Here is a 19899-nt window from a genome sequence, read left to right as displayed (position 1 = left end):
GGCATACTGCATTACAGTGTGTGGTATGCTGGAAGCAAGGCAGCAGACAGAAAGGCCATGCAGAGGGTGATCAACACTGCCCAGAAGATCATGGGCTTCTCTTGCTCTCTGCCCTCACTGGATGACATTGCCAGCCCTTGCTACCTCAGCAGTTTGTCAGGGAGCAAGCCCACCCTGGTCACAACCTGTTCCAGCTGCTGCCCTCTGGCAGATGCTACAGGTCTCTCTCACAAAGCACGGACAAATAGACTTAAGAACAGTTTTTTTCCCACAGCCATCAGGACTCTGAACTTGCGTTAGCACCACACACAATACCTTCTGTGCAATAACTTTGGGGTGTGCAATAACAATGTGCAATATCTTAGACATCTTTGCAATATTTTAGAATTCACCTAGCCGGGATGTGACTTTATACTACTATTTATGTTTTTTTAAACTGGGAAAACACACTTTGAAAAGCTTGGAGTAGCACCACCAATTTCATTATACATAGCTGTGTATGATGAGAATAAAGGCTTTTGATTTTATATGATTTGATTTGATGGCATGCATAATACTGATCTCGTCATGAAAAAAAATCAACAAATAGCTTTACAGGCCCACCGGCAATGCCCGGTGGCCTATAATAATTGTACGATGATGTAAAACTAATCAAAGTGTAACGTCCGAGAAGCTGGCCGTTGTTTTCACTTGCAGAATGTTGCCCTCTTGCGGCGACAACCTTACATGGCATTGCATTGCGCGGGTGGGAGGGTTTTAGCTGCTCGGAATTCCCCCTCGTCTGCGGGGCTTTCCGCCTGAGATTGACAGGCCGGCGGTTGCCATGGCAATCTTTTCCCTCTTCGACTTTCCGCTTCCGTCGGAGGGCGCCTGGCTTTTCCTTTCAAAATCATGGTCAATTGCATCCAAAGTCGAATAGTTTAGGATCCCGTCCGTCGACGGAGCTTCCGGCAAACGCTTCATTCGTAACCGAGCCGTGAAATAAAGCCTTATCAGTCGGCACAATCGGAACTAGAGTATGCGCGCAACGGTCGCCGTGACCCCCCAAAAACCGTGATTTTGAAAGCGCGTCCCGGAAGCAGAGGTGCTTGTTTCCGAGCGACGATCTTTTCCATGCTCCACATTTGCTTTCTGTCAACTTTGGCTGTTTTCAACAACAAGCGAACGCAGGTAAACTGGCTTTTTTTTGTGGTCATTTTTAATCCAATCACATAGAACATGGATGAACCCGAATACTATGATGCAAAACATCTCATTGTACTTGTATAATGACAATAAAAGCAGCCAATTCGACACTGTGCGTATTGGTATTGAGATTTCCAACCACTACACTGTACATAGTAACTCATTGGGAGGATGAACGCCCAGAATTGGAACAGACGTCACGTTAATCGCAATAATACCACTTTGGTTTCAGTGCCACTGACGACCATAGACGTCCATTCCCAGTACCGATGGAGTGGACGTCCATTAGCGTCAATGCCACTAAATGTCCTTGGCCCATTGGTACTAAGTCACCTTTGTTTTGCGTCCACGCGCAGCAGGATGACGGAATCGCAGTTGATCAACGGCTACGACAACGATGTGAGTAAGATGGAGTCGGAGAAAGAAAACAACTCCATTTATACTTGTTTATGACTTTCATCCGATAACGTGACTTTTGAGGTTGTTGTTTTTTTTTCTTTCCCCACGACGGACCGTCTCAGTACCAGTTCAACTTGACGCCGTACGAGTACCTGCCACCGGTCGACGTTAAGGCGGAAGCTTACGTGCCCGAGACAGGTAGCACCCAAACGTCAGACGCTTCCCTCCCTTTCCAGCGGGAGCTCGTCGGCGCTAACGTGGCGGCTTCTCCTTGACCTTTCAGCACACGGGCCCTACATCCAAATCATCGAGGAACCCAAACAGGTGAGTGTCGTCCGGCCAGCAAGTAGACCAGGCGCGAAGCCGGCTCACCCGCTCGGGCCTTTTTTTGCAGCGCGGCTTTCGCTTTCGCTACGAGTGCGAGGGCCCGTCGCACGGGGGTCTGCCGGGAGCCTCCAGCGAAAAAAACAGGAGGACGTACCCCACCGTCAGGGTGAGGACGGCCGTCCATCTGTCTGTCCTGCCGTATTTTTTTTTTTTCTTCCAACTGGCCTTTTTTTTTTTTTTTTTTAAGATCAACAACTACGTGGGTCACGCGCGCGTGGAGGTGCAGCTGGTGACGCACACGGACCCCCCGCGCGTGCACGCGCACAGCTTGGTGGGACGCCACTGCAACGACAACGGGACGTGCACCATGGACATCGGACCCAACGACCTGACGGCGTCGTCAGTATCCTCGTCCATTTTTCCCAACGCGCTCGTTCGTATGAATCCCGATACGGGATGGAAAAAAACAAATAATAATAAATCCCGGCCGGCAGTTGCCGAACGTCTCCCTCCATCCGCTAGACTTTTTCTTTGTTCCTATCGCAAGTTTGGCCACTAGGCGGTGCTGGTCTTTTCCCGGTCCTGATGCCGCCACCCCTCTCAGTTTCAGCAACCTGGGCATCCTGCACGTGACCAAGAAGGGCGTGGCCGAGGTCCTGACGCGGCGCCTTCGCGAGGAGTGGCGGCGGCGGCGGGGAGGCTCCGCCCAGCCCACGGCCGGCGAGGAGAGCGCCTTGAGCAAAGAGGCCAAAGAGCTGGCCAAGCTGGTGGACCTCAACATCGTGCGCCTCAAGTTCAGCGCCTTCCTCAAAGACAGCGACGGCGGTTTCACGCGAGCCCTCAAGGGCGTGGTGTCCCACGCCATCTACGACAGCAGTGAGCGCGGTGCAAGTCGTGCCGGTGGCGCCGCGTGGTGCCGCATGGCGCGGCGCCAGTCGCGCCCCGTGGTCCCGTGGTCCCGTCCCTCCAACTCTCCTCCGTCTGCCGGCAGAATCTCCCAACGCGTCCAACCTGAGGATCTCCCGCATGGACAAGACGTGCGGGTCGGTGCTGGGCGGGGACGAGATCTTCCTGCTCTGCGACAAAGTCCAGAAAGGTGCCGGCGACGGGCGGCGGGCGGCGGGTTGGGAAGGGGCCGGCTTTGGGAAGCCCCCGTGGGGGACTCGGGCAAAGACCACGGCCCTGGTTGCGCTACCTCTCGGGCAGATGACATCGAGATCCGCTTCTACGAGGACGAGGAGGACGGCGGCTGGGAGGCCTTCGCCGACTTTGCGCCCACGGACGTCCACAAGCAGTACGCCATCGTCTTCAAGACGCCGCCGTACCACAAGGCCGACGTGGAGCGCTCCGTCACCGTCTTCCTGCAACTCAAGCGCAAAAAGGCGGGCGACTGCAGCGACCCCAAACACTTCACGTACATCCCCCACGTGCAAGGTTCTACGCAAATGGCTTTTCCGTCCGTCCGTCTGTCTATGTATCTGTCCATCCGTTCCTTCCTTCCTTCCTTCGTCCATTTGCCCGCATACCTCGTCTTCTCCGGTCTTCTCCGTCCTGGCCCAAAGGTCGTTTCAAAAGATCCCGCCCCTTTTTCGACTTCAGACAAAGAGGAGGTGCTGAGGAAGAGACAGAAGCCCCTCCCCCACTACGACCCCTGGCAGGGAGGGGCTGGAGGAGGAGGGGGTGGGGCCGGCGCGGGAGGCTACGCCCCCACGGACGGTGAGCCCCCCGCCCCTCCGCCCAAGCTCCAGGGGAAAGCCCACCGTCCCTTCTTTTCTTTTTCAGGTTCCTTTCACTTTGGCCGATACGCGGACGGCGCGGCGGCGGCGGGAGGAGGAGGAGGAGTTTTCTACTCGGGAAGCGGCTACGGAGGAGGGGCCAGGATGTCCAACGACGGGTCCTCCCCCAAAGGTGGCCGAGTGCCGTGTACGGGTAAGCGCAAAGCGGAAGTGTCCGGAATTTTGGATCCGTGTAGGCGGCATTTGATAAAGGTACGTGAAGATCCCAAGATCCAAGCCTAACCGGCGTCACGGCGCGATCTCCGCAGACCTGCTGGTGGCGCCGGACGCCGGCGGAGACACGTCAGTGGCCGAGCGGGTCGGCGGCCCCTGGCCGCTTCCCTTCCGACGCCCCGCCTCTCCCACGCCCCGTCTCTCTGACGCCCCGCCCTCTCTGACGCCCTCAGTCCGCTGCACCTGTCCGTCCTGCGCCGGAGGACGGACCTCACCCGCCGGCTGATCCGCGCGCTGCTGGGACGGGGACTCGGACGCGCGCTGGACGCCGCCAACCGCCTCGGCCAGGTAGGCCAACAGGGCGGTCATTTTAGCGCGGTGGCCCTTCCTGGCCGGCCACGCCCGTAAATTCTCGGGAGACCCCGTGGGCCGGGGCCGCCCTCTTTTTATGCCCTCTATCTCTGAATGGCTCAGACGGCGCTGCACCTAGCCGCGTCCACGCGTCAGGCGGCGCAGGCCCAGGCCCTGTTGGAGGCGGGGGCCGACCCGGGCTCCAGGGACGCGGACGGCCGCTGCCCGCTGCACCTGGCGGCGCTGGCCGGCGACGCGGCCACGCTGCGCGTCATCCTGGCCGGCCTGGGCCGAGAAGAACGCGCCCACCTCTTGACCGGCGCCGATTACCACGGTGAGAAGAAGAAAGCCTGCGTCCGGGCCCGCGCTGGGTCCATATTTGTCTTTCCCGCTCCGCCTTCGCCGCTTCAGGTTCGTCCCCCATCCACCTGGCGGTCCGTCGGGACGGCCAGAGGTGTCTCCGCCTCCTGGTGGAGAGCGGCGCCCGGGTGGACGCCCCCGAGCGGAAGGCGGGCCACACGGCCCTGCACCTGGCCGTCGCCGGCAACCTGCTGAAGGTGGCCTGCACGCTGGTCACCGAGGTACGTCCACGGCTCGCCGCGGGCTCGGCCTTAAGCGGCCCTAAAAATCGGGCCTTTTGTCCGGCGATGTCGAAACGGGCGGCGCGATCAAAGCGCTCTTCCGCTTCCAGCTCAAGGCGGACGTGGACGCTCGCACCTTCGGGGGAAACACGCCTCTCCACCTGGCCGCCGCTGCCGACGCGCAGGCACTTTGCTCCGTGCTGCTGGCCGCCGGTAAGGCGGGCGGGCAGACCGGCAGACCGGCAGGCTTGCAGACACGCACCCGAGCTGACCCTAACCCTTTCCCGCAGGCGCCGACAAAAATGCGCAAAATGACGAGCCACTGGTCTGGGCCTCCGACGAGGACGGGGAGCCGCGGGGACCGCCGGCCGGCCACGCACCCTCCGACTTGGCCAAATGTCACAAGGTAACGTCGCGGAGCACAAGGTGGCGCCTGGAGTAAAAGCCCCCGATCCCCCCCCCCCCCCCCCCCCCCCCGCCCACCGCAGGTCAGGAGGCTCCTGCTGGCGTCAGATCGACGCGTGGAGCCAAAGAACCCGGACGACCCAGGTCGGTCTCGCCCCGTGGCCCAAATCTTTTTTTTTGATGGTCCTGGAAAGTTAAGGCCACGTTTCTCCCAGGCGACGAGCGTCTGCGCTTGGACGCCGAGACGCTGCGGCGCCTGGCGGCGCTCCTGGAGGACGCCGCCGTCCCCTGGAAGCAGCTGGCGGAGCGGCTGGGGATGAGATCGCTGGCCCGTCTCTACGGGGAAAGCCCCGCCCCCTACCAAAGCCTACTGGAACACTACCAGGTGGGCGCGTCAAACGGGGCCGGGTCGGCGGGGGTGTCGCTTTTCTAAATTCACCCCGAAGCCAAACGGGCTACTTGGATGGGGGCCTAATGGTTGGATTGTTCATTGGGCGAGCTGGCCAGCGCCCGAGCCAGCTCGCCCATGGATGGCCGTCGCAAAGGCTTCCTTTCCTTTGACTCGTACGGGCGCGCGAGTCGATGGAACGGAGCGGCCGGATCCCGTCGATTGGCACGGCTCAGTCGCGGTCGGGACGCCCGTCAGCGGCCGGCCCGCGTGTGGAATGGCACAAAAAAAAACCAACCCAAAACAACCCCACTTCCGCTCCCAGCTGGCCGGCGGTCCTGCCGAAGACGCCGCGAGGGCGCTGGAGGAACTGGGCGTCGTGGACGGCGTCCGTCTGCTGCGGGCCCGCCGCCGCCCCCCGGACGACGAGCCGACCGACAAACTCCGACAAGGTGAAGGAAAAGCGCCGCCGCCGCCGCCGGCGGAAAATAAATGTGTCAGCACGTAGCCTTAGGACTTGGAATGAGAAGAACAGTCATTCCTTTTGTCGTGAAATCTCCACCCATTGTCGAGCGACCTGAGGGTAACGACAGAAAGAGCTTGAAAAAAGCTCTGGACTTGGGAGCGCTGACTTTTAGGACTTGGTAACATTTTCCCCCCCATCATCTTACCACTTTGGCTCCCATTTTTCTTCCCCGCCCCTTTCTTCGTCGGTGGACTTTCCGTCGCGGCGGTCAGAATGCACGGTGGACAGCGGCTTCGGCAGTCAGCCCGTAGAAGACGAGCGTCCGCCGGCGGCCGATCGCTGAGCGACAAAAGCAGGTGACCACGCCGGCCCCGACTTCCTCTTTTGCGCCGAAGCCAACCTTGGCCTTTCTTCAGTTGAGATGATATCATAGGGGGAGTCTTCGGAAGGTCGGACGGACGGACGGACGGACGGACGGACAGTCAGAGGAAAGAGGAACGCACCTTGCAATATTGTAGAGCCCACCCTCAATAAATACGGTGTCTCGGAAGGCGGCGTGCCTTTTGTGTTTTTTGTCCCTTTCTAGTTTGTCTCCGATCGGAGTATTTAAAGAAAACCCGAAAAAGACTTTATAGAAAACTAAAAACAACCCTGTAAAAAGAAGAGCTGCGCCTCTCTTTACGTGTGGTTGATGTGACCAGCAGAGGGCACTGGACATGATGCTTCTATTCAATGTGAGGGGCGAGGAAGAAAGCACACTCGCATGGGCAATGATTAGCAAGTTGTTGCGAATAAATTACGGAGCGAAAGCTCTTCTTCATGGAGACTTGCTGTCTTTTTTTTTTTTTTCTCAATTGACCTGTGTGGTGGCGGGGCGAGTGGATCACTTGAGTTTTTTCATTGGACTCGCTAAGGCAAAGTCCAAAAATACAAGCAATGCATCTCTAATACCGTGGTGGAGCAGGGCCCAGACACTTTGTTCCTTTTTAATGTAATAAACAGCTTTACCGAGCCACCGGCTTTGGGTTAGGGTTAGGGGGCAGGGGTCCCTTCTTCTGGCTCGCCATCACCACACAGCAAATGGGTGGACGCCCCCTTGAAGACCCTCTTGGAACCGCGGGTCTTCTCCACAGCGTCCGCTTTGGGTGAGCCGCCGCCGCCGCCACCGCTCCCGACGTCCTCCACGAGTCGCTCCTCGAAGGCCGCCAAGTCCTCCTCGCCGGCGGACATCTTGGCGCGCAGCAAGGAAGCGTACGTAGCGTAACGCGTTTTCTAAGGTGGGGAGTCACAGGTGGGATTTAGTCCACGGTTCCTTCTGACGGGGGCAGGATTGCATTTGCATAGCATGGAGTCTTTTGACTTCAAGCCCAGTAATATGATGTGAAAGTAACGCCACCCTTAGCGACCCGGGGCCCACTCCACCCACCTCGAACTCCAAGTACTCTCGTCTGGCTCCGTTCTCGTCCGTCCGCTGACCCTTGAGGCGGTGGGGCGTCCGATCGCCCAGCAGCCTCTCCAGCTCGGAGGACGCCGCCCGGAAGCGGGCCTGGTGAGACGCCGCCTGCTCTTCCTGCGTGGCCACACACCGGACCTTGGAAGGCGCGCCACACCAAAGGCCGGAGCCGCGCGCGCGTGCGCGACGGGACCGGCTTTTCACCTGCGAGAGCTTGGTCAGGGACCCGGGCAGCAGCGGGCGAGCGAAGCCTTCCCGAGAGCCCACGGCGGCCGGGAAGGCCGGCGCCGAGAACATGGCCGCCACCACGTTGATGCGGGTGATCCAAGAGCGCATGTCCCGTCTCGATCTGGGGACGAAGAATAAAGAAAGGGAATTTGTAGCGTGCGGCGCCGGCCGGCCGGCCGGCCTCTTTTGGCCTCTTTTGGACTCACGGCGCCTGCATGAGGAAGAGCCTCCAGTCGGCCGTGCGCAGGTAGAAGACGTCGGGGCGCTTGACGTAATCCACGGCTCTGGCGGCCAGCGCGTGATGCACCGAAACGGCCTTCTCGGCGTCCTCCTCCGTCAGCTCGCGCTCGCCGTCGCGCGGCTCCTGCGCGTGGACGGAAAGCCCGGCGTTAGCCCGGCCTTAGCCCGGCCTTCCATTATTGAACGGCGTCAAGCGCTCGCGGTTACGGCAGCGACTCTTAGGCCAGTCCAATTCGGGGCGACGACCACCGTTTGAAAAGAAATGAGCTGCGCTTCGTCGCTCATGGGATTTTGGCTCCAGCGAACGTTCTCACCTTGTGCAGGTAGAGCACGCGACCCTTCAAGACGGCGTAGAAGGACTTCCACCCTCGCTTGCCCCGCGCCGCTGCAAAAGCCAATCGCAGTGACGGACGGACGGACGGACGGACGGACGGAGCCCCTCGGCGGCGACGTCCCACCCCCTACTTTTCTTGCCGTCGGCGTCGGCGTGGACTTTGCGCAGAAGAAAGCCGCTCTTGTAGAGTTCGCCGTCGGCCAGGCGGCGGCGAGCGCTCCCGCCTCGCTTCATGGTGCGGGAGGCGGCGTCCGTGCGCCCGCCCCTGGTGGCCCCGCTGGACGACTCGTCCTCCTCGTCCCTGGAGGGAGAGCGGAAAGACTGGATGAGGTGGAAGTGGCGCCAGTTGGCGTGCCATTTGGTGGCCAGTGACTCACTCACGCGCTCCACTGGAGTTTGTCCTTCTTGATGGACGAGTACGACGCCTGGCAAGCGAGAAAGGCGTCAGCGCTCTTCAAACTAACGCTGGTGGTCCAGCGACTAGCTAGCTTCCATATTCTCCACACCGGCACCAAATCAATGCGAGATTTCAAAAATATTTGTATTTTTGGGGGGGAAAAAAGTTGGCATTTGGCACGATACGCACGACTCCTCTTTTCTTTCGCGACGCGTTTGTCCGGGGCGGTCCGAGACCCAAAGGCCGAAAGGGAAACTTCTACCTTGCCCTTGCCCTCGTTCTTCTGCTTCTTCTGCTTGTTCTTCTGGTGGATGTTTTTGGGCGCCTCGTCCTGCGTCTGTCCCAGCAGATCGGGGAAGGCCAGCGGCTTGAGCGAGCGAGAGCGCGGCGTCCTGGAGCGACGGAAGGGTTGGCCTTCCCCGGAGTGGCCGGCGCGGCGGGCCGAACACGAGCGCCGCGAGCGCTCGGCCGACTGGACGCTGTTGACGCCGATCATCTCCGAAAAGGGGGCCGGGGCCGAGGCCGAGGCCGGGGGCGGGGCTCAACGGCCACGCGGGGAAAGGAAAACTCGGCCCTTTGACCTCAGGCGGTAGGCCCGAAGCGGCGCCCTCTGGCGGTCGCCCACATCGAGGCCACCCCTCGATATTTGAACATTAAAAAACAAAAACAAAAAAAAACCAGGATAATCCCAGCCCAAAATAACGAGTAAAGCAACAAGTGGGTTAATTCCTTGGGTAAAATAAAAAAGGCAAATGAAAATTTAAAAAAAAAAAAAATAGGTGAATCTCCTGGAAGCAGAGGAGGTGGGCGTGGTCGCGCGTCTGTCCAACACAGCGATGAAGACTCGGCCAAAACTACCTTCTGTCCGTCCAGAAAGACCGAAAGGGAGGGTGCTGAGGGGAGGTGGGGTTCAAGTCTTTTCTTTATTTCCTCGGTTTCCCCGTCTGTCGGTGGATTGAGCAAGTCAGCGAGTGAGGGAATCGGGGAATGAGAAAATGAGAGAATGAGGGGGTGAGTGAGTGAATGTGTGAGCCTTTCTTTCGCTGGCTTTCTCGCTCCCCCTCCTCGTCGCCTTGCTTTCTCTCTCCCTCTCTCTCTCCCTCTCTCTCACACTGCGCATTTTCTCCGGGCCAATGACGGCGCGCGGACAGATGGCGGGGGGTGGAGGGGGCTTGGAGGCGGGGCTGTGGGGTGGGAGGCTTGCTCGGAGGCGGGGTCTTTGTCGTCACCATCTTCGATTACTCGTTGGGCACACGTGTGAAAATCAACGCACCACAGCACAATGAGCAAAAGGCGCCAGCGACGACCGGATGGATCATCGGCAGCTACCGTTGACGGCGACGGTGACGGTGACGGTGGAAAGAATGGATAGGCTTTTTCCAAGCCATCAAAGGAGTGGCGTGGCAAGCGTGACAGCGAGAGCGAGAGCGACTACCTTACCTTCAGCACGTCTCCGGGAAAGTCTTTTCCATCGTTGAGACCCCGCAGGTTGGCCAGGAACTGAGCGCGGGACATCCGCTTGCCCACCTTCTGCCATGCCGTCACACGCGTGAGTGAGTGAGGGAGGGTGGCCTCCGGCGCCCCCGCCTCGACGGCGCTCACCTCGCCGTGGAGATCCACGTTCAGCAGCATCAGCGCGCAGGTCAGCGTGTGGACGCCGTCTGAGCCGAGACAAAAATCACGTGACAAAGGCAAACAAAAGCAAAAAAGGCTGGGCGTCAAGATGAAAGATGGCCCTCCAAAAACAGCACCTCAAAAGAAACGAATGGCATCCAAAAAAGGAAAGAACCTTGCGCCAGCGGACCGTCGGGATTACAGGCCGCATATCTTCTGGAAAAATGAGCCAGGACTCGTTCCCGCTCTTGCGTTTCGCCCGTCAGCGTCAACTTGCTCAGGAAGCACCTGTGCGGGAGCGGGGCGAAGCGAGGGCCAACGTTTGGGGCGGGGCGTGGAGCCACGCTCGCGCCCTTGGACGCGCGTGCCAGGAAAGCCAAGCGACGGAGGCCAACCTGAGCGCCTGGTCCACGGTCAGGGCGCTGAAGTCAAACTTGCTGAGATATTCTTCCGCCACCTTCTGACTGAAATCGTTCCTGTCGACAACACAAAGGTCGGCTCGGCTAGGCTCGGCTAGGCTCGGATCGGCTCGGCATCGACTCGACGGACGGACGGACTTTTCGCCCAGACGCCGCGCCACGTCCGACTTGCGCGTGCCGCGCAGCCGGTGGAGACGTCCGGCCAGGCGTTCGGCGGCCAGCGGGTCGGCCTCGGCATGGACCTCGGTCCCGTCGCCGTCCGTCGCTGGCTCCCTGAAAGCAACGGAGACGGCGCCACGTCGGTGGCCTACCACGGAGGGCCGAACGGAGACGGACGGATGGGCTTTTTTTTTGTCTTGCTCCAGAGCTGCTTTTGCGCCGCCCAAGGACTGACCTGGCCACGCCGTGTTCGAGGACGGGGAGTCGGGGCGGCGGTGGCGAACCGGCACCTGGGACGGGGCGCCGGGGTGGCGGCGGCGAGCCGGCTCCCAGCTCCGGCTGACGCTCCGGCTGACGCTCCTCGGCGAAGCTCAGCTGGATAATCTTGTTGGCGCCGCTCCGGCCCCGCGGGAGCAAAGCACGCTGGCCCACGCCCGTCAACTACGTTCATCCGTTCCCCCCAAAAAATGCACGTGATCAAATGAGCACTTTGAGCCGCTCATCCAACGGAAAGCGCCACGTTGGCTTCCATCATCGTGGTAAGACCGCGTTCCTCTCGACGTGACGTGAGCGCTTGCGTGGGGACAATTTTGAGGAGTTTTTCCTGGGAACGCCAGCAACTTTTCCTTTAACGCTCCGTCCCGAGCCTTTTGGCCGCCACGCCGGGGTGGGATGCGCAACGGAAAGTAGGGGGAGGGGAGAGGAAGGCGCGCCACCTTACCTGGATCTCGGGGCCGAGCGTGGGCAGGTCGAAGGCCAAGACGGGCAGGTCCACGCTGTCCAGGCTACCGCGGGAGGTCCCTTTGGCCCGGTGGCCCTCCACGATGCTCTCAAAATGGCGGCTGAAAGAGTCCAGGTGGCCCTCGGGCGCCGCCGCTCCTTTGGCCCCCGACGCCCTGTTCGAGAGGAGGTTAGTTTTCCGGTCCAAAAACAAAGTAACAAAAAAACCAACCCACCCCGCCTCACCCTTTTAGCAGCAGAGTGAAGGCGTCCAAACCGAGGGGGGCCCCTGGCAGGTCCTCCTCCTCCGCCGCCGCCGACGTACCTCCCCGCTCATCCTCCTGGGCCCGCATCACCTGTGTTTGCATCGTCCTCGTCGGTCGACATTTTTGCCGCCGCCGAGACTCTTTTGACTGACAGATGGTGGCCACTTGCTTTCAATGTCAATGCACGAAACGGCGCCATCGCTAGCGCTCACTTGTGTGAAAAAGGCCCCGGGTCGCCCCTGGCAACACGGCCCCCCTCCCCCGAGGCCCGGTTGCCAGGGGCGACGTCGCGTCGCCGCTTCAAATCGAGTCGTCATCGGTCGTTAAGACGATCGGAGCAACGTCACCTCGTCCAGGTCGGTTTCTCGGTAGCGGGTCCAGGGGACGCGGTCCAGGTCCGTCTCCGCGTATTTGAGGCCCGCCTCGGGGGCGGGGGCCGGCGGCTCCGCTGGGAACGGACGGACCTTCCGGCGCGGCGCCCGGCTTTCGCCCGGCGAGGGCGGATCGGCGCCTGCCGAAGATCAAAATCTGATTTGGCTTGGAAAGAAGAGCCGTGAGATCGTCTCCTGAATTCTCCTCACTGGGACCGGCTTATTTTCTGGACCAGACTATCTTATTTTCCAGACTTTACTGGGACTACTGGAGTAGTCCAAAATGCGTGGGACTACCGAAAGCATCGAGCAGTGCGGCGAATGTTGCTCGCCCCCGCTCCCCGTGACAAATGGCTGATTTGGCGGGCTTGCCAGACGGTTTCACGCGTCCCATCCCGGATTTCCAAGCCGAGCGGCAGAGCGGGGCAAAGCGTGAAAAAGCGGCCGTCCGGAGAACCCGCTCCCTCACCTGGGTTGGCCGGGCTCTGCCCTCCGAACAGGAAGTCCCACTTGGCCCGAGCGATTTTCTGCGACCTGGAGGACGGACTCCCCGTGGGACTGGCGCCGGGCTGCCGAATGAATGGAAAAAGTCACCGCCCTGGTTTTCAAACGGCGCCGTCCAAGCTCCCGTACGAGCGTCGGAGAGCAAAGTCGTGGGAGCCGTACGTCCACGCGCGGGCGCCGGATATTTTTGGGCCGCCAGCTGAGCCCCCACCTGGATTTGGGAGCGGCTCCAGGGAGACGCGTCCCATTCCCCCGGACTCGCCGTCTTCCCGCCGGAGCTCCGAGGAGGCGCGTCGCCGTCCCCCGGCGGGGTCCCGCGGGACCCGGCGAACGGCGGCCGTCCCCGTCCGTCCTCCTCCTCTCGCTCCCGACTCCCTCCTCGGGGTCCCCGGCCCGAGTCGGACCGGTCCCGACGGACCGGCGACGACGGGGGCCCGGCGGAGAGTTGGGGGGCGTGGCGAAGATCGGGTCCACGGTGTCCGTGCTCGCCGCGCGAGAGCCCATCGACGGCAGGCGTTACCTCTGGCCCGGAGCGCGGCTCCGGAAGGTTCCGCGCTGGCGCTCTCCGCCTCGCCACCTCCGGGGATCGGTCCTCGCCCGGGCGCCCTCTTCCGAGCCCCGCCGACGACTCTCCCGGACCGGGACCGGGACCCACGGACCTCAAGGACTCCGTCGGGGACGGCGTCAAAGAGGGACTTTGCCGCGCCCACACGTTCTCCAGTTCGGAAAACGGGGAGGAGCCCCCGGAGGGCGCTCTCCCGCTCCGGACCCGGCGCGGGCCGTCGGCCTCGGGGCTGGACCGGGGGGGACGCGGGGCCCTTCCCGGCCGGGGGCTCCCGTCGGCGACCTCCCGGAGTCCCCCGTCGAGGTCTCCGAGCGGAGCGCGCCGCCGTAGAGTCGGGGCGGCGGCGCGGGCCGGGACGGGAGAGCGGCGGATGGGCCCCGGGCGGAGGGGCGGAGGGGGCCCGGCGGGGCCCGAGCCACGCCGGACATCCGGGGAGCCCGACTCCTCCGAGGCTCGGAAGGCGGCGTCTCGAGTCACCGCTTCTCTGTGAGTGAGAAGGCCAAAAAAAATCCGGCTTGAGCAACGGCTCCTCGTTAAGATGGCCTTCTTTAAGCGTAGCGTTCCGTCCCAATCATTTAAAAGTGGTGGGCATCCCGATGGAAGTCGCGACGATGCCAAGAATTGCACTCGACTGAGAGCGGCTCCAACACTTGAAGGATCTCCCGCAGTCAAAGGATGGCGTGGTCGCTCGAGGTTAAAACAAAAAAAGGCTGGGCGGGGTGGCCGGAAAAACCTTCGCAAGGAAATGGAAGGCGGGCGCTACCTACTACGCAGGGCGTGTACCCACCTCTGGAGAGGAGAGCCACCGACGCCAGTGAGGGGGTAGCGGTGAATGGGGCAGGGCGACATGGTTCCTCCTCCCGCCTCAGCACGGGCGCCCGTCCCCGTCCCCGTCCCCGTCCCGGGCCGGCTGGCGGGTGGCTTTCTCCCGAGCTCATTTTGCCAGCGAACGTCGCCTTTCTCAATGTAGCCAAAGGTCACCACCGACGTCCTCCTCGCTTCCCCGACCGAGGGCGGTGGCGTCGTCTGCGGCGGCGGTGTCATCTGCGGCGGAGTCATCTGCGGCGTACGGGGTCCGCCGGTCTGCCGGCCTTCCGGTTCGCCCAGAGCTCGAAGCAGGTCCTCAAAATTTGCGGCGGAGGCCGACCGGTCCCGAGGGTCCGGGTCTGGACTCCTTTGGGGCCGGGGCAGGAGGAGGAGCGGGCCACTCCTCCGGTCGCCGGCTCCCGGGTCTTCTTGGGAGGCGGATCTCACCTCCACGTACAGGTGGAGAACTTTGGCCGAGTGGGACATGTGGTTAAAGTATTTGGGACAACAGAGAATCAAGGAAATACAGGGCGAGCGGTTGAGGTGGGAATATCAGGAGAAAAGCCAAAAAAGGGAATTGGATGCCTTGTGCTCATTTGCCCAAATGAGCCGCTATGTACTTTGTCTTTGGCGTATTCCGCGACATCCTTTTCTGCGGGGTGGCCTGTCCAAAGTCAAACTTTGAAACCCAGCTAGTAGAGATAAGAAGACGCTTAGTGCTACTTTTCCGGAACACAAATAGAACGCTAATAGGATTTCCTCGCTCTCTCACACCCACAAACGTACACGCGTGCGCGCACACGCACGCACGCGCGCGCACACACACACACACACACACACGGGGGCGCACGCACATCCAGGCAGAGTGACGCTCGTCCTCCGCGTCCCGCATACAAAGGTCTCCCCCCACCCCCCGTCATTGGTGACTTTTCACGGATTGGGTCACATTTCCTCGAGCTCTTTTGGCTTGAGACGTGCACATTTTGGCCTGCGATGGAGCAGCGGGTTGTGATGTATGCACCTGTGGCTCCCCCAAGCGGTTCCAAGATGCACAATTTGCAACTCAATCCCAGGATTGTGAATCCACGCAGGAGTGAGTGGAAAAATAATCCTAACAGAAAAAGAAAGAGCCCAAACGCCGTGTATATTCCAAAAACCAAGAAATACTTTTTGGCCGAGCGCCTTTGGCTTTCGCCAGCGATATATTTTGAAAGGAGAGCGGAAGTAGGCTCCTCGGATCTCCTCTTCTGCCGGTCGGTCAACGTGAGGAGGAAAAAGAAGAAGAAAAAGAAAAAAGAGCGGCTTGCAAATGTGGAAAGCGTGAAGAAAGGGCTCGACGACACTCGACTGGAGTTGGGTAAGAATAAGCAAACAAGCAAGCAAGCAAGCAAGCACTCGCCAGCCGTCCACTTTCGACTCGTCTCATTCGAACGACGTAGCGGAGAACGAGATTTCAACTCTCTCTCTCTCGCTCTCTCACTCACTCACTCTGTATCTCTTTCTCTCTCTCCTCCTACTTTGCAATCCAAACTTTACAACTTTTCGTGTGCGCCCGTCCTTGTATATTAAGAAAGATAGCCTAGCAAGCCCCCCCGACTTTGCTGTCATGATTTTTCTTTATTGGTGCTTGGGTTGGCCGGCCCAGGCACCATGGAGACCGGCACCCTCAACACATCCGAACCCCCAAACATTTGGACTTTCAATCCAAGTTGGACTGCGAGGGGGCCCACGACAAGCACCAAATGACCACAAAACCAAGAGAAAGCCACTGGGAAAGGAAATCATAGCCATTTGTCGATGCTCATCTTTCAGTGGGCAGCCAGCCAATCAGCCAGCCAGCAACCCCAGCCACTTCCGATGGACGTGATGTCTGCCAGTGATTGGCGAGAGGGTGCGTCTTGGCCAGCGGAAGAACGACAAGAAGAAAAAGTGGGGCGCCGCGTTTCGTCTCCGCACGCCCACCGGGCACGGCTCCTCGTCGACCCGCCGCTTGGGGGAGGAGAAAGGGTAAGGAAAAAAAGGCATTTTTTGGTATCACCCATTTGTTCCTCAGGCACACTCGGAGGCCGACCCATCGGAGGAGGACCGCCGCCACCGTGATGACGACGGCGGGGGCCGACCGCGGCCAGGTGAGCCACGATAACGAGGGAGGGGCGGAGCCGTCATTCTCTCCGGACCGGCTCGACGGCCTCCTCGTCCGTGTGCGCAGCGCTCGCCGACGAAGTGGAGCCCAAGTTGGTGAAGGGCGAAAAACGATACGGCCGATGCTCGCGGCCCGACGTCTGGCTCTGGCCAGCGGCCCACGGCCCCGAGGTAGGCCCGCCACGGGCTTCCGGCGAGGGCCACTCTTTAGACGGGGGGGGGTTAGGGTCACCTCCGGTGGATTTGGGCTGGCCTCAAACCATCGCAAGCTAAAAAATGGCAAGGGAAACGGACCCGGGAGAAGGCCAAATGGGGCCCACGGGGTGCCCCAAAATGAACGGGAAGGAAACGCGGGCGCCCCAAAACGTAGTTAGATGATGGCCGGTCAATGGGAGCCCAAAAGCAGCGGGAAGTGACCCAGTAAGCCATGGCCCAAAATCAAAACAAAGTCTTCATGCACCTTCCAAAGTCATTCTTTGATCTATTTCTTCATTTCTTTTGGTTTTGTGCCACGCAGAGCGCCAAAGGCTCGGAGCAGGCGGACGACGACGACGACGCCGTCGCCGACTCGGACGACGACGGTAGGCTTGCTTTTCTTCCTTTTTCTTTTCTCCACTCTTGCCTTTCGTCGTGGCCCAAACGCTCTGACCCCGCGGCAGGAGAGGAGCGGACGCCAGACGGCGCCGGGGTGAGGCTCCGCCCGCCGCCGCCGTCGTTTCTGCGCCGGCGTCACGTTAACGTCCCGCCCTCTAGGAGCGATTTGGGAAGCGGCTGCGCAGCCCCGCCCCCGTCTGCAGCTCCACACCATTCCGGGTCAGCCGCCGTCAGCCCCCCCCGGAACCCTCGGGCTTTAAAAAAAAAATGAAAGGGCTTTCTCTCCCTCCCTCGTCGCCACGTGACCCTTCACGGGTTAGGTCCGGCGCACGGCGGAGGAACGGACGGCTCCGGCGGGACCCGCCGTCCTCGGCCGCTTGGACGACGGCCGGGGGCGCGTCCGCCCCGAGGCGCTGCTGGCCCTGTGGGCCGAGGAGGGCGTCCGCCGCCCCGGCCGCGTCCTGCGGGTCAGTACGTGCTCCGACCGCTCCCACTTGAAAATCAATATTCTAATTCTTGGAAATCCCAGCAAGTGAGCAGGTCGGCATCGGGGAGTGCAAATTCGGGCTCATGCTTTTTCTGTCTTTCCCACGGCCTTTCGCCAGACGCTGGACTTTAGCGCCGACGAGCCGCTGAGTTTATCCGACCTGACGCGGGCCCTGGACGAGGTGCTCCTGGCCGGCGACGACCACGGCCTCCCCCTGCGCCAGGCGGCGCTGCTCAGCTACAAGGACGAGCTGCACCACCTGCGGTGAGCGTCTCGTACGGGGGACGGCACCCCCACGGAAATGCCGCTCGTGGCCTCCGATTGCCGTGGCCGCCACCGTCCTACCGGCGCCACCGCCGTCTTTCAGGGCCGTGGCCGAGGAGGCCGGCGGCGAGCGCGACAAAGCCAAATCCGACCTGGAGCGGGCCGAGCGCCGCCACCTCCGGCTGGTCCGGGAGGCCGACGAGCGCCACGCCGCCGACGAGGCGCAGCACGCCGACGCCGTCGGGTGAGAATTGTTTTCAAAGCCCCCGCCCGCTCCGGACGACTTTGCACCGGTCGCCGGCCCATCGAAGGCGCCTCGGCCACCGTTTAATTTAGTTTTCTTCTAAACTCGGTCGACGAGCGTTGGAAGCGGGCACGGCCCGGTGACGGGTGCTCCTCCCTCTCGTAGGGAGATGGGGCGGGACTTCCGCCAGCGTCTGGCGGCGGAGCGGCAGCGAGCGGAGCGGGACGGCGAGGCCGCCGTGCGGCAGCTGGAAGACGAGCGGCGGGAGCTGCGACGGCGACTGGAGGCGCGGGAAGAGCGCCGGCGGGAAGAGCTGCGGAGCGCCCAGCAGGTGCCCACCTCCCCTCTGGACTGGGACTCCATTCTTTTTTTTTGCAACGAGGCCCTTCGGCATGAGGAATTTTGCCGGGGCTCTTTTTCTGCCTCCTTGAGCCTTTCCGTGGATTCCCGTCCCACTGCGGCATGTTTCTTTCCGCACCTTCCTTTTTGTTGGAGTTCCATCGATGGCGCGTACGTCACGTCGACCGAGAAGGTTTTCAAGCCAAAACTTGTTTGGCGGGCAGGAGAAGCGCGACCTGGAGGAGGAGCTCGCCGAAGCCCGGCGCCGACGGAGCCGGGCCCAGAGCGAGGCGGCACGTCTGGGTGCCGATTTACGCCGGCTGCTCCAAGTGAGCCGCCCGCCGCCGCCGCTTACGTTGCGCGTGCCGACCGGCCGCCGCCGACAGGCGTACGTGGCGCCGATATGACGTGCCTCGGTTGTTCCGTCCGTCAGGGCGGCGGTCCAGATGCCGCCGCCGCCGCCGCCACCGCCACGTTCCGGCCCGAAGAAGAGACGACGCGACTCCTGGACGACTACGAGCGGCGCTGCAGAGTAAGAGCCGGCGGCGACGAACCCGTCCGCCGCTGACCTCTCGCCCCGTCTTCAGGAACTTAGGGACCAAAACGACGAGCTGAGCGCCGAAATGGAGCTTCTCCGATGTCGCCGGCGGGGGCGCGGGTCGTCGGAAGGGAACGGGAGCGGCTCGGGTGAGGTGGCCTTAGGATGGACGGAGGGACGGGTGGTGCCTGACTCCAGGACCTCCGTTTCTTCGAGAGGACTTATTTTCTTTACTGGGCCGGGGTGGGGGCGAGCTCAGACGGCCTTTGACATTTGGACTTTGGCCGGACAGCGCCGCCCCTCAGCGTGGAGGCGGAGTTCGCGCTGGACGAGCTGAAGGCCGAACGCGAGCGGGTGGCGGAAGCGCGGCTCGGCCGACACCGGCGCCGGACAGAGCGCACTTGCCCCCGAGGCTTTCGGGTATAATAAAGCGCTCTGGCTCGTCGACTCGCCTCCAGGAGGCCAAAAGTGACCGTGTTTTTTTGACAGGTGCGGACATCGGACGGCAAGGTTAGCCCAGCCGCGTTTGTCGCTCTTCCGGCGGTGGGCGCGCTGGCTCACGTGGCTTCCCCGTCTCTCGCTCGGGCGCGGCTGGAGCAGGAGGAAGAGCAGCAACGGGCGGCGGAGGAGGAGGAGGAGGAGGAAGACGAGGAGGAGGAGCAGCAGGAGGCCCAGCGCTTTCTGGCTCCCTTCGCCGCCGACTCCTCGGAGCTCCGCGCCACATTGGAAGCGTGTCGCCGCGCCCTGCGCCAGAAGGTACGACGCCTTTTTAGCTTCAGTACGGGGGGACGACCCCCACGGAAATGCCGCTCGTCGCCTCAGATCGCCAAAGACGTGGAGTCCGGCGCCGCGCTGAAGGAACTCCAGGCGGAGAACGGGCAGCTGAGGCAAAGGCTGCAGCTCAGCGAGCGGCGGCGCGGCGAAGAGGAGGAGAAGGGGCGGGCCCTCCAGCGGCTGCTTCGCCAACTCCTTCCGGCCGCGCTACGGCCCTAGCCGGCCCGTCTTTAACCTCCCAATAAAGCTTTGGATTTCGCCATCTTTACCAGTGCCGACATTTCTCAACGCCACCCGGCCCGTAGTCGCCGCGCCGGAGTCCGGGATCCGCCGCCTGTCGTTTTCCCCCGACCCGACGAGAAGCCGCGTGCTTCGGTCAAATGGCGGCG

The 19899-nt window shown here is 61.6% G+C and overlaps 3 protein-coding genes across 8 annotated transcripts; 2 read left to right on the top strand and 1 right to left on the bottom strand.

Moving 5' to 3' along the window:
• Positions 1-871: 871 nt before the first annotated feature.
• On the top strand, positions 872-6875 carry nfkb2 (nuclear factor of kappa light polypeptide gene enhancer in B-cells 2 (p49/p100)). Of its 3 annotated transcripts, none has more exons than XM_077613796.1 (22): positions 872-1170; positions 1418-1584; positions 1707-1782; positions 1868-1908; positions 1979-2077; positions 2159-2310; positions 2516-2787; positions 2903-3007; positions 3118-3345; positions 3511-3627; positions 3694-3840; positions 3956-3989; positions 4094-4208; positions 4335-4545; positions 4623-4792; positions 4903-5005; positions 5083-5198; positions 5281-5341; positions 5413-5582; positions 5911-6037; positions 6324-6407; positions 6485-6875. In XM_077613796.1, exons 2-21 carry the CDS (start codon positions 1480-1482, stop codon positions 6392-6394), a joined length of 2520 nt encoding a protein of 839 aa, XP_077469922.1. In that variant the 5' UTR covers positions 872-1170; positions 1418-1479; the 3' UTR covers positions 6395-6407; positions 6485-6875. The 3 variants fall into 3 exon arrangements, with proteins under 3 accessions (XP_077469922.1, XP_077469921.1, XP_077469923.1); XM_077613795.1 differs by having other exon boundaries at positions 6468-6875; XM_077613797.1 differs by having other exon boundaries at positions 876-1170; positions 1542-1584; positions 6468-6875.
• A 148-nt stretch (positions 6876-7023) lies between these two features.
• LOC144084932 (PH and SEC7 domain-containing protein 1-like) lies at positions 7024-15544 on the bottom strand. 2 transcript variants are annotated; one of them, XM_077613780.1, is made up of 19 exons: positions 14109-15544; positions 12968-13805; positions 12722-12821; positions 12229-12392; positions 11862-11971; positions 11617-11791; positions 11131-11336; positions 10875-11009; positions 10713-10793; positions 10493-10605; positions 10306-10364; positions 10144-10233; positions 8688-8731; positions 8438-8607; positions 8287-8357; positions 7939-8096; positions 7709-7853; positions 7478-7621; positions 7024-7323 (listed from the first exon to the last, which is right to left on the bottom strand). In XM_077613780.1, the coding sequence occupies exons 1-19, from the start codon at positions 14612-14614 to the stop codon at positions 7084-7086; spliced, it is 3549 nt and encodes a 1182-aa protein (XP_077469906.1). In that variant the 5' UTR covers positions 14615-15544; the 3' UTR covers positions 7024-7083. The 2 variants fall into 2 exon arrangements, with proteins under 2 accessions (XP_077469906.1, XP_077469907.1); XM_077613781.1 differs by having other exon boundaries at positions 10144-10230.
• LOC144084940 (uncharacterized) lies at positions 9929-19778 on the top strand. 3 transcript variants are annotated; one of them, XM_077613809.1, is made up of 16 exons: positions 9929-16057; positions 16182-16257; positions 16338-16441; positions 16788-16851; positions 16930-16958; positions 17024-17083; positions 17185-17331; positions 17470-17615; positions 17719-17859; positions 18025-18190; positions 18423-18527; positions 18632-18730; positions 18786-18885; positions 19029-19156; positions 19226-19246; positions 19337-19778. In XM_077613809.1, exons 1-16 carry the CDS (start codon positions 15926-15928, stop codon positions 19727-19729), a joined length of 1911 nt encoding a protein of 636 aa, XP_077469935.1. In that variant the 5' UTR covers positions 9929-15925; the 3' UTR covers positions 19730-19778. The 3 variants fall into 3 exon arrangements, with proteins under 3 accessions (XP_077469935.1, XP_077469934.1, XP_077469933.1); XM_077613808.1 differs by having other exon boundaries at positions 19226-19492; positions 19559-19778; XM_077613807.1 differs by having other exon boundaries at positions 19226-19778.
• Positions 19779-19899: the final 121 nt, after the last annotated feature.

Source organism: Stigmatopora argus, chromosome 11, assembly GCF_051989625.1.
Source record: "Stigmatopora argus isolate UIUO_Sarg chromosome 11, RoL_Sarg_1.0, whole genome shotgun sequence".
Lineage (NCBI taxonomy): Eukaryota > Metazoa > Chordata > Actinopteri > Syngnathiformes > Syngnathidae > Stigmatopora > Stigmatopora argus.
This window is presented reverse-complemented; position numbering and strand designations above follow the sequence as displayed.